This window comes from Marmota monax, unplaced genomic scaffold (genome assembly GCF_021218885.2).
Source record: "Marmota monax isolate L192 unplaced genomic scaffold, Marmota_monax_Labrador192_F-V1.1 WCK01_AAM20220418_F8-fsc00004, whole genome shotgun sequence".
Lineage (NCBI taxonomy): Eukaryota > Metazoa > Chordata > Mammalia > Rodentia > Sciuridae > Marmota > Marmota monax.
Genome location: NW_026692881.1, coordinates 25,762,496 through 25,773,639, shown reverse-complemented (window position 1 = coordinate 25,773,639; position 11,144 = coordinate 25,762,496). Strand labels below are relative to the sequence as shown.

At 54.2% G+C, this 11,144-nt stretch overlaps 1 protein-coding gene across 2 annotated transcripts; it reads right to left on the bottom strand.

Annotated features, from left to right (window-relative positions):
• Positions 1-6,515: 6,515 nt before the first annotated feature.
• Positions 6,516-10,921, bottom strand: Adra2a (adrenoceptor alpha 2A). 2 transcript variants are annotated; one of them, XM_046450512.2, is made up of 2 exons: positions 9,817-10,921; positions 6,516-9,184 (listed from the first exon to the last, which is right to left on the bottom strand). In XM_046450512.2, exon 2 carries the CDS (start codon positions 9,146-9,148, stop codon positions 7,925-7,927), a length of 1,224 nt encoding a protein of 407 aa, XP_046306468.1. In that variant the 5' UTR covers positions 9,149-9,184; positions 9,817-10,921; the 3' UTR covers positions 6,516-7,924. The 2 variants fall into 2 exon arrangements, with proteins under 2 accessions (XP_046306468.1, XP_046306467.1); XM_046450511.2 differs by having other exon boundaries at positions 6,516-9,580; positions 9,817-10,920.
• Between the last annotated feature and the right edge of the window lie 223 nt (positions 10,922-11,144).

Here is an 11,144-nt window from a genome sequence, read left to right as displayed (position 1 = left end):
TACTGCAGAACACAGGTTCTTCCATCGGGCTGAAAAGAGAAAGCTAAGAACCCAAGAGGTCAAATCCCTGTCAAGAATCACCCAAAAACATGGGCCCTAAGGGTCTGATGCTGGCCCCACCCAGACCCCCAGCCCAGCCCACTCAGCCCAGAGCAGCCTCATGAGCAAAAACGCCTTCCAGCTCCCAAACCAAAGAGGAAAAGGGTAGCACTGTGGAGCCTGCCGGAAGCCAAGCACAGGCCTGGCCAAGGCACCAAAACACTAGTTACAGCTGGGCAAACCGAGGCTAGGCCCAAGCAGGGAGTTCACCCTGAGAGCACCTCCTGCAGACAAAGCAGTGAGAAGGTGTCAAGCCTCAGGTCCCCTAAATTTCTTGGACACAGATGACCATTCTCAAGGTCCTGGACAAACCTGGCACAGGAATCTACAAGGTGAGTTCCAGATGTGCAGATTACTGGGTCTTCTGATCCGAAGCAGAATCCCAGAAGGGCAAGTCCCTGCAGGCTTTCCTCTGACTCCTCTGGCCTGTTGAGTAGATGGGGTAACTGAGGCTGGGAAATGGGAAGGGAGGGAGACCAGGCTTCTTGGCCAATTAGGCCAACACACCATGATGGCCAACTGAGGTCACTCTCCAAGCAATGTTTGCCTTTAACCAGGAAAGAAAGAACTGAACCAGGAACCAATCTCTAATAACATGATAGATGTTCAACAGAGGGCGGGGCAGTGGGGTATAGTATTTTATAAGCAGGGACAGCTCTGAAATCCCACTATCTGGATCTGCACAGGGATTGGCAGTGACATGGGTGACATTGTGGGGAGAAGGGGCCCTGGGCTTCCCTGAATGTCAAATCTACCCCTAGTCAGCCCTAGTTATGGCTGCAGCCAACACATTCCACTGTCCACCAGTCCCCACCAGGCATTCAGGGAGGATTCTTCCAAACAAAAAATGTGCTATTCCCACCTTCTGAAAACCTACCAGTGGTTCCTCATTGCTCGAAAGATAAAACCCTTTGTGTACCATTGCCTGATCTGGCCCACTCCCCTGCCCACCCCCTCTGTTCTCACACCACATGTACCTACCTGCTAGAGGGGACTTCACATAGTTTCTTCAACATATGACTCTCCACCTCCTGCCTCACTGCTCTCCTCCACTCCTGTCCCTTTGCCCGACCCATTCCTGCCCATCCCTTGGCTCTCATCTAGTCAGACCTTTTCCAAGCTCATTCCCCATATCTGAGCTCAGGCCATGTTCCTCCACATCACCCTGTCACCCACCCCCACATGTATGTCACAGGGCTTACCGCTCCCTGGTGCCATTTAATATCTGTCTCTCTCACAAAAGAAGTAGCTCTGATTTCCTTGCTCACCACTGTAGCTCCAACTCTTAGTACAAATAAAAGGACACTAGTGGTGTCAATTTAGGCACAGCTGCAAAAAATCATTGCCGAACGAACGAAGGAACAAAGAAACGAATTCTCCATTCATTCATCAAATGTCTCAGAGCCTCCTCTAGGGCTAGAATATTTTTAAAAATTAAAAAAAAAATACCTGAGAAGAAGGCTCAGAAGGGTCCACAGATGCTGAGGAAGGAGGAGCAGAATTCCCAGTGTGCCCAAGAAAGGAACAAGCGAGGACATTGACCTGGGTTGGTCCCACTGGTCTCAGCTAGACCTCAGCCTAAGCGGTGCTTTCTGCGGGGCACCTTGGGGTCTGCTCCTTGGCCTCCCAAGCTCAGCCTGAGCCACAGACATGGCGTGGGGATAGCTCAGAGAACTGTGGCCAGGGTTCCCCGAGTCTCTCTCTCACCTGGCTCAGAGAGGAAGATGGGAAGAGGACTGTGTGTGTGTGTGTGTGTGTGTGTACACAGGTGTGCACCTTTCTCAGGCTTTGGGTCCCCCAATGGATATTCTCCTTTTGGCTTTGGTTGCCTGATCCACCTAATCTGAGAAAGGTCGAGCCTATGAGGTACTGACTTACTCTTGCTCCCTGAAGATCAGCTAAGGGTAGACACCCCACGGGTAGATCAGGGTGTGAGTGGGAAGGTGTTGGCACACTCTGGTTCCCTCCTGGCCCAGACATGCTTGGCAATGGCTGCAGGAGTCTCCTCCCAGTTCTGCCCACCAGGCATCCTTCTCTGACACGACAGTTGTGATGGTTCGAGTAGTGGCGCCCCCCACACCCCTGCCCCTCTGGCCTAAGAGTGCTGACAGTTTCCAACTGTGCAAGTCCCAAGGTGCTTCTCTGCTTCTTGGAGACCTCTGTTAGCCCTGCCTGTACCTTGTAAATATTCCCTCTTCAATCGCACTACTTCTCGGAGTGCCATCTTGTTTTTCTCAGATATAGATTGCAAAGAGGTCCCAAGTTCCTGGCCTTAAACCGGCTGGGAAGAACTTTAATAGCCACTCCAGCCTAGCTTCCCATCCCTACTCCTCAGAATTCTCTGTGGTCAGATAAATCCCCCTTCCGTGGAGAAAAGGCCAGCCTGTTTGCTAAAGAAAATGCCTGCAGAGAACCAGTGTTTACCTCTCCAAAATGCCTGTATTTCATCACTCATGCACCTCTTTCTAGCAGCATCCAAGGAGCCAATGCACGAGTTGGGGAGGGGCGTGTTGCACTTAGAATCAATGAGACAGCAACACACTCCCCTGGCCCTCCCCTTGGCTCTAAGTTCATGTCTACCTTCAACTCCCCCAGGTGCTTCCAGGTCCAGGTGAGCAAGGTGGCCCTTGGTGTCCATTTATAACAGGTACACCTGTGTATGCACACAAACGTGTATATACATATGCATGATTGCACACATGTACACATACATGCATGCATTCCCATACATGCGTGCATGCATTCATACATATTTACATATACATGAACCTATAAGAAGTTTTAGCACACATCTGAAATACACACTGAACCCTCCAGTCACCCCCCAGCCTTAGAGCCAGCTGTCATAAAGGAGGACACATGATCTGACCCCTGCCCGTGCTTCACCTATGGCAGAGACAGGAGACAGCAGATTTGATAGTTGGCATAATCTGAAAATAGATCGATGAAGACCTCTGTAAGATCCCTTAACCTAGGATCTCCCAAAAAGTGTCCAGCAAGTAGAATTCACTGAGGTGCTTTGTAAAATATGAGATTCCACAGCCCAGGGCAAACAAACTGGGAAACAGACTACCATGTCATCCTCTCTTGGAGAATCACAAACGACACAGGTATTAAGGTCTCTGAGAAGCCCTGAAGAGAAGACATCTGTTAAAGGCCAGGAGATAGGTGATAGACTGGCAGGCAGATACGTCCATACCTACATACTTATTCACACATATACCTAGAAAGACTATGGATAGTTTTGTAGTTAAATTAACTCTGTAGACCATACTTCTAAATGACAACCAACCACTTTCATTTCATAAATGAAGAAATGGAGCTCAGAGGTGAATTGGCTGAAAGTCACACAGCTAGTGTGACAAATCTGGGGCTAGAACTCAGGCTTACTAATGCTGTGGCCTAGGTTCTTTCCAACAGGCCCCATTCCCCTTTTTGAATTCAATTCTAAACCCAAGGATTTCTGGTAATCAAAGAGATAGATGCTTATTTCCAAAACAAACCTCATGTGTGTGACTCCCCTCAGAGATGGCCTGGCTCCCCTGGAAGGCACATCCTCTGCTGAGCAAGGTGCTATTTTCTGTATCCCAGGCTCTTGGGCCTATTTGGGGCGTAGCAGGGCCCAAGGAGGGGCCCAAAGGCAAGCCTGACATTGGGCCCTGGCTCTGGGGACCCAGCTTCTGATATGCCACTTGAGTCAGGAAGGAAGTCTTCCAGACAGATATCCCTAGGCACAGGAGCTTGCCCTACCACCCCCAAGGATCAGATTAGAGAAATGAAAGCTGAGGTCTGACCTGGGCCATGGTGCCACAGGGCACAGAGCTGCCTGCCCTGCCTGACCCACCCCCTCAGCCCAGCACCCAGCTCCTATGCTCTGGGCTCCCAGTCACAGCACCTCTCCCCACTGCACACTCCTGGAACAGATCAGGGCCTGTTGCCCTGAGTGGAACATGCATACACTCCTTCTGTCACACTGTCTCTGTTCTGTGCATCTAATGCATCACACAGGCACATCCTGTCTCCTTATGCACCTCTAAAGCTTCTAGAGGACAGGGAGGGCCGTAACTCTGCCAGCACCTGCAGAGACTGGTGGTGGGCTGTGCGCAGTGCCTGCAGCACAGGAAGAGGACTCCTCCAGAGAGTGCCTAGCAAGGTGCTGACACAGGGAAGGCAGGCGCGGGGGCTCGGGGCTTATTAGTAAGTAACTCACCCCATCCAACAACCAAACAGTATGCACTGGGGATATATGGCATCGGATGGAGCATCATGAGGGAGAAAGTGCTCGAGGAACCCTGGAATGATGCATAACCAGACTTCCTCCGGGCCTTGCATCCCTCATCAGTGCAATGTGGGAACTGAGGATGGCTGAGGCAGCTTCTGGCTCTCAAACTCTGATTCGATTATAGACAGGGCGAAGCCTAAGCCACGTTTCATCATTCTCCCCTCCAGCGCTCTAGCACAGGAGCAGCTGAACAAAACCTTGCAGGGAGGGGGTTGTGCTGTGCCAGTCCCAACCAGGGTACGGCCTTCCCCCACCAGATGCACCTGCAGGAGCGAACCTGACAAGGCAGATCCAAGGGCCAATAGCTTTGATACCCCAACCAAAGTTTATATAAAGAGGAGATCAGCCACAAATGGACCTTCCTGGTCCAGATAACGGAAACCAGGTAGCATGGTCAGAAAGTTGTGGGGTTCCAGTCTCATCTCCTGCTTCTTTGGCAAAGATCCCTATGGGAGTCACTTCTCTTCCTCAGTTCCCCTCCCCATCCCACACTCCACAGGCTGCTGCTCAGGGCTTTCAGCATGAACAGCGATTCCTTCCTACCATGAACCCAGAAGCCCAGCAGTCCAGCCCTTGCTCCCCACTGTCCCAGCTTCTATCAGTCTCTAAGGTTTTTCTGTTGCTACACTGGAGCCCCAGGGGATCCACAGCACCAGAGGCCCCTTTAATGTGGCATGTTTGCCCATACTTTCCCTTTTCCCAGGCAGCAGACCCAGTGGGTAAAGGAAAGCCAACACCTCCCTACCAGACAGGGCAGAAGAGAGTCAGGAGCAAGCCGTGTTTGTATCTGCCCTGTGGCTGGAACACACAGCCTGGGTCCTGGAGGCCTGCCAGACTGGCCTATTGTCTAGCACTGTTTGCCTTTGGGGCAATGGGTGTCCTGGAGTGGAGAGGGATTGCAGAGCCTGGCTAGGGGTGGGCAGCAGGCCACAGCACCAGACAAGGGAGCCAGCCTTGGCGCCACAGGCTGGAAGGCTGGTTTGTGAAGCCCCTCAACAAGGGTCACTGGAGCTGAGTGCCTGCCTGCCCTCCTGTCTGCAGGCTCAGAGGACCCAAGTCCTGATAGGAACTCCTTCCTGCCTCTAAAAACCCTCTTGTCTTCCCTCTCCCAGGCTCCTGAGTGTCCGGATCTCCTCTCAGGGGTCTCCACCCACACACACCTCAACTCCACCAAAGAATTGAAAGATGAGGAGATGCTTCATGAACTGCCCAGAAGTATATGGCACCTGCTTCTGGGAACATCCAGAACTGGGGTGCTTGCATGTTATAGGTGGCTGGACTTAAGCAAAGCAGCCTGAGCCAACACCCTGTCACCCAGGGCTATAAGGATCCCGAACAAGCTACTTCCTCTAGGGCCTGCTTCCTTATTTATCAGACAAGGGGCTGGATTCCTGGATCTCTAAGGCCCTCCCAGCTTCAAAGTGCCACAACCACAGTGTGAGGAACAGAACAGACCATGATGCTACCAAAAGGCAACCAGAAAGACGTGTGCCTTTGGCCAAAGAGAATTTGAGCCATCAACTAATATGATTCCACTTGTTCATACCTTGCTATGGGGAATATACTACGTGTTGTCCATTACCACACCTTAAGGCATGATGACACATTTCAGAGTATATTTCACACTTTTGCATATACATCGCAAACTTTAGGCTAGATATACACTTTGAGGTATGTATATACTTTGAGGTATGCACACACCATATCTACACACTGGAATATATCCCACACAAGTGCAGAGCATACTGTGAAGAGATCATGCTAGGGGCATGCTGAGAAGTCAGCATTGGCTCTGGAAAGACTCTGGGGTGAAGAGCATAGGCACCCCAATAAAGCTGGCTACCACGTATTTCCATCATGTGTTGTTGACCTTTAAACAAACCATTTGCCCTCTGAGATACAGTTTCTTCACCTGTAAAATGAAGATAATAATAGAACTGACCTCATAGGGTTCTGGGCAAGATTAAATAAAGGAGTGTCTATAATAGGCTCCCCACAGTGTCCAGCACATAAGAATACTTAGTCAATGATAGTTTTGTTATTGCTCAAACATTTAAACATCTTTTATAACGTACATGAAATTGGGTGTTCCCAAAGTCTTAAAGCTTTCCAAAACTCAGATAACAGACAGGAGGACCACTTAATTCATGTTTATTTCACATTTGATCTGTAAACCATTTTATTTTAAAAAAAAAATCCACTGTCATTAGCAACATGTGCTGACATTAGTTTTTTTTTAGTGAAATAAGAGCGCAGGCCTTAAATTTTCTCCGTCTAAAACATGTAGAAACTGGGATGTAAACACGAAATCTCCACCTCCTCCCCTGTCTTTGGCAGTTCATCAGCGACATGATCTCAGCCAGAAAAGCAGGAAACAGGACAACACTTTGATACCTAAGAGCTCTTGGGGCAGGATCTGTACAGTTTGGAAGGCCCATTTGTCTTTTCAAACTGTTTACCTTGGGCAAATTGTATCAGGTTTGCTTCTTCCACATAATTTCCACTCCTTTGTGACTAAAAACAGCAGCCAAAAGATTTCCCCTAAGTCAGCGATTTCTGGGAGATGGGCACATACATACAAGATAGAAACATACATATTCTTCTTCAAGTAGTGGCCCCCAGGGGAGGGATGGGGCACCAGAAAGAGTCAGTTTTAAAGTGAGTTTCTGGGGCCAAGTGTGCCTCAGAGGACAATGGCTTTATACAGGACTGATGCAAGGCGGAGAGGTTCACTTATTTCTGTCTAGGTCCACCCTTGTAATATTTACATAGGAAAAGGCAATTATGCTGATAGGCACAGGAAAAAAAAATGGACAAAAATCTTTTCCCTGTCAGGAAATCTCAAAGCAGATCCACGTCCAAAAGACAGTCACCAGTTGCTGGTGAACCGGACATAGAGGGATATAACAACACTAGAAGACGGCTTGCATGGCGAAGCGGCTCGGCCTTTTGCTGTGTCTGCCTGGAGGGCATCTCCACAAGCAGGATTTCAACGTCACAGCCAAGGCCACATGACGCTGGGGAGGGACCCCAGGGTATACTATCAAAAAATAGTGTGTATTTACAGTGGGGGTGAGGTGGGCGGGCAGGGCTGCCCTGAGTGTTTTTCTAAAAATAGACAATTAGGGGTTGAGAGGAGCAGTTGGCCAGTGCTGGGAAAACCCCATTCATTAATCCTTTGGGAGCCTTGCCCCCTGGAGTCCTGTGCTTGCTCTGAAGAGCTGGGAGAACTTGGGAGGGCAAATAAACCTTTAGGAAACAATACTGATTAGGAGCGTCCCACCAGGAAAAAAAAAAAAAAATCTCTCCAGGTAAGGAGAGGCCATAACAAATATTGAGGGTGTATGTGGCCTTCCCAGCCAGCTGAACTTTTCCCTTGTGGAACAAATGTCCGCAGGAGGCCGCAGAGCACCCTCCAGGCCAGGAAACACGGAGCAGGCGGGGCCTGGGATTCAAAGTGCTAGGGCTGATGTGAAGATGCTCCCCTGGATGCCCAGGGCCTGCAATTGGCGCCAGTCTGTGAGCCGGGTGTGGGCAGCGTGCTCACACGATCCGCTTCCTACCCCCGCGGCAAAGGATCTTCTTGAACGCGCGGCGGAAGTCGTGGTTGAAGATTGTGTAGATTACCGGGTTCAGCGAGCTGTTGCAGTAGCCAAACCAGAAGAAGAACTTGAAGAGCGTGGGTGGCACCGAGCAGCCGACGGCCGTGAGCGTGTAGGTGAAGAAGAAGGGGAACCAGCACACCACGAACACGCCGATGACCACCGCCAGCACGAACGTGAAGCGCTTCTCGCGGTTCTGCCGCCCGCGCCAGCGCGACGCTTTGGCGCCCCCGCCGCGCTCCTCCCCGGGCCCCACCACCGAAGCCCCAGGCCCGGTTGCCCCTGGCCCGCGCCGGGGCAGACTGTCCCCGGGTTTCACCTGGCTCGCCCGAGCCTTGACTTTGGCCCGGGGGCCGCGCTCGGGTCTGCGGGGCCCCGGGGGTCGCTCAGCGTGTTCCGAGGAGGAGCTTTCCTCCAGGTCCACCGCGTCGGCCTCGCGCGTCCCGGCCGGTGCGGGCTCCCCCGGGGCGCCATTGAGCTGGGTGGGCAGCGGCTCGGCCTCTGCGCCCGCGGGGCCCGCGCAGCGCTCGGGGCCCAGGCCGTTGGGCCTGCGTTCGGCGCTCCCGGGCTGCGCGGCAGCGGCGTCCGGACCTCGGCGGCTGGGCGGCACGCGGGTGCGGCGCTTGGCGATCTGGTAGATGCGTATGTAGACCAGGATCATGATGAGGCAGGGCGCGAAGAAGGAGCCTATGCACGACGAGATGACGTACCACTTCTGGTCGTTGATCTCGCAGCGCTGCTCGGCCGGCTGCTGCCCGTCACCGCCGCCCTTCTTCTCGATGGAGATAAGCGGCGGGAAGGATATGACAGCCGAGATGACCCACACAGTAACGATGATGGCCTTGATGCGGCGTGGCGTGCGCTTCAGGTTGTACTCGATGGCCTGCGTGATGGACCAGTAGCGGTCCAGGCTGATGGCGCACAGGTGCACAATGGACGACGTGCAGAAGAGCACGTCGAGCGCCAGGTAGATCTCGCACCATGCCTTGCCAAAATACCAGTAGCCCATGACCTCGTTGGCCAGCGAGAAAGGAATGACCAGCGTGGCCACCAGGATGTCCGCCGAGGCCAGAGACACCAGGAAGAGGTTTTGGGGAGCCTTGAGAGCACGGCTGGTGAACACCGCGATGATGACCAGCACGTTGCCGAACACCGTGAGCAGCATGAGCAAGCCAGCCAGGCACACCAACGTCAGCGTCACCTGCAGGGAGTAAGGGATGGCCTGGGCACCGCCCCCTGGCGCCTCAGTCCCATTCCAGCTTGTGTTGCCGGCGTCCGGCTGCAGGGAGCCCATGGGCGCAAAGCTGCCCTCGGCCAGCGGCTGCTCCTGGCGGAACATGAACGCGGCGCCCTCTCGCCTGGACCTGGTGCCAGCTGCCTTCCGGCCGGCGCCCGTGGGTCCTCCTCTTCCTCCGGCGACCCACTCACCCCGCCGCGTCTCACATAGGGAGGGGGCCCCAAGGAAGCCGGGCCCAAGCTGGGGGGACAGCTAGTGGCCCATGGGCCCGGGTCCCGCGAACAGCGCCCGCCGGTGCTTTAGCGGCTCGGGGTGGGGGCCTTCTCTCTCCAAGCTCCTAAGCACAGCCAAGTTTTATTTCTAAGCAGGAGAGAGTAGGGCGAGCTGATGGTTAGAGAGTTATTCTTCAGGAAGGGAGAATAAAATTCATCGGTGGCCTGAAGACTTGGAAGGATGACAGGAAATTATACATATAACTATATATATATATAACTATATATAACTATATATATATATATATATATATATATATGTATGTATATATATATATATATATATCTTGCTTCTTGAGCCTGAGCGAAAGCGAGAGGTCTTACCGTGTGCGGGGCCCGCCCCCACCCCAGGAGGCAGCCAAGAGGTGCTGAGATGCGAGCTCAGGGTCCTATGTCTGTCTATATTCCCGAAGCGATTACCGACTCTGGAGCTTCCCGCAGACGCGGCGGTGCGGGCTGGGCCCTAACACCGGCCAGGGCGCGGACTCTGCCGCTTCTCCGAGCGCCGCGGGACTTCCAAAGTTGCGCGCCCTGCTGGGGCTGGGGCGCAGCACGCGGAGCTCGGGGACGGCAGCGGCGTGAGGGGTGTGGAGGCCGCATGAAGGCGCCCCCGTCCTCAGGCGTGCCGCGCCAGGTGAGCGATCCGCCCTCCAAGAGCCAAGGCTGAGGCAGGGTGTCTCCTAGGCGTCGGCTCGGTGGGCGCGAAGCTCAGCAGGACGGGCTGGGGGCCGAGGACAGCGTGAGTTGCAGCAAGAGCGCAGGACTAGGGAAAGAAGGCGCTGGGGTGGCGGGGAGGCGGCGCGCCGGCTGCTGGGCGTCTGCACCGGAGCCGGAGCCGCTGCTGTTCCGCGGCGCTACGGTGGACTCGTTTTATAGCCCCAGGATCAAGCCGGCGTTGCCGAGCAGCCGGCGTCAGCCCCCACGTGGGAAGCCGACCCTCCTCCGCCCCTCGCGCCTCCCCTCTGTTGATCTAGAGTCGGCGCCCAGTGCGGGACCCCAGGGAGCGCTGCCCCCCAAGCTGGACGGGCCCTTCGGAGAGGCGGGTACCTTGAACGAGGGGCTTTAAGAGAGAGTCTGGGGAGTGGGGAGCGGCCCCTACTGGGAGTTGGCTGTGCAGCTCCCGGACGATCCAGCCAACAGCAATAGGCACCCGGAGTGTCTCCATCGAGCTGGGTCTTGGGAAGAGAGGCTAGAAAGGAACCCCGGCCAGAATCGGGAGAAGCATTCTCGGGTAAGAGTCTCATCCAGATCAGCCCGACCCGGACCAGGCCGCCCTAGTCCGCAGGTGCTCCTGGCAGGAGAGGAAGGCGAGGGTTCCAATGGAACCCCTGAAGCGGAATGGGCAGCACCCAGGCGGGAGCCCGCGAGGCCAGAGTTCAGAGCTCCGTTTGGGGAAGAGGCGGCTAAGTGTCCTACCAGCCGCAAAGCTAGCAGCGGGACAGCGCTGCCTGGGGTCCAGACCGCGCCCTTCTAGACCGCTAAGGGGAGGGGTCCTCCAGGCGGAGGCGCGCCGCGACAGAACGAGGGCGCACTGACACCTGCTGGCCGCTCGTCCTCACGTCTGGGAAGCAACTGGCTGGCACCGGGAGACTTTCTCCAGTTTCTGTGGTCCTCAGCCTATACCTATATCTTGGGATAAGTTTAGGTCTGAG

What these genes read in the sequence shown, in the direction of transcription:
- Adra2a (XM_046450511.2), bottom strand. Translation starts at nt 9,322, where the DNA reads ATGTTCCGCCAGGAGCAGCCGCTGGCCGAGGGCAGCTTTGCGCCCATG.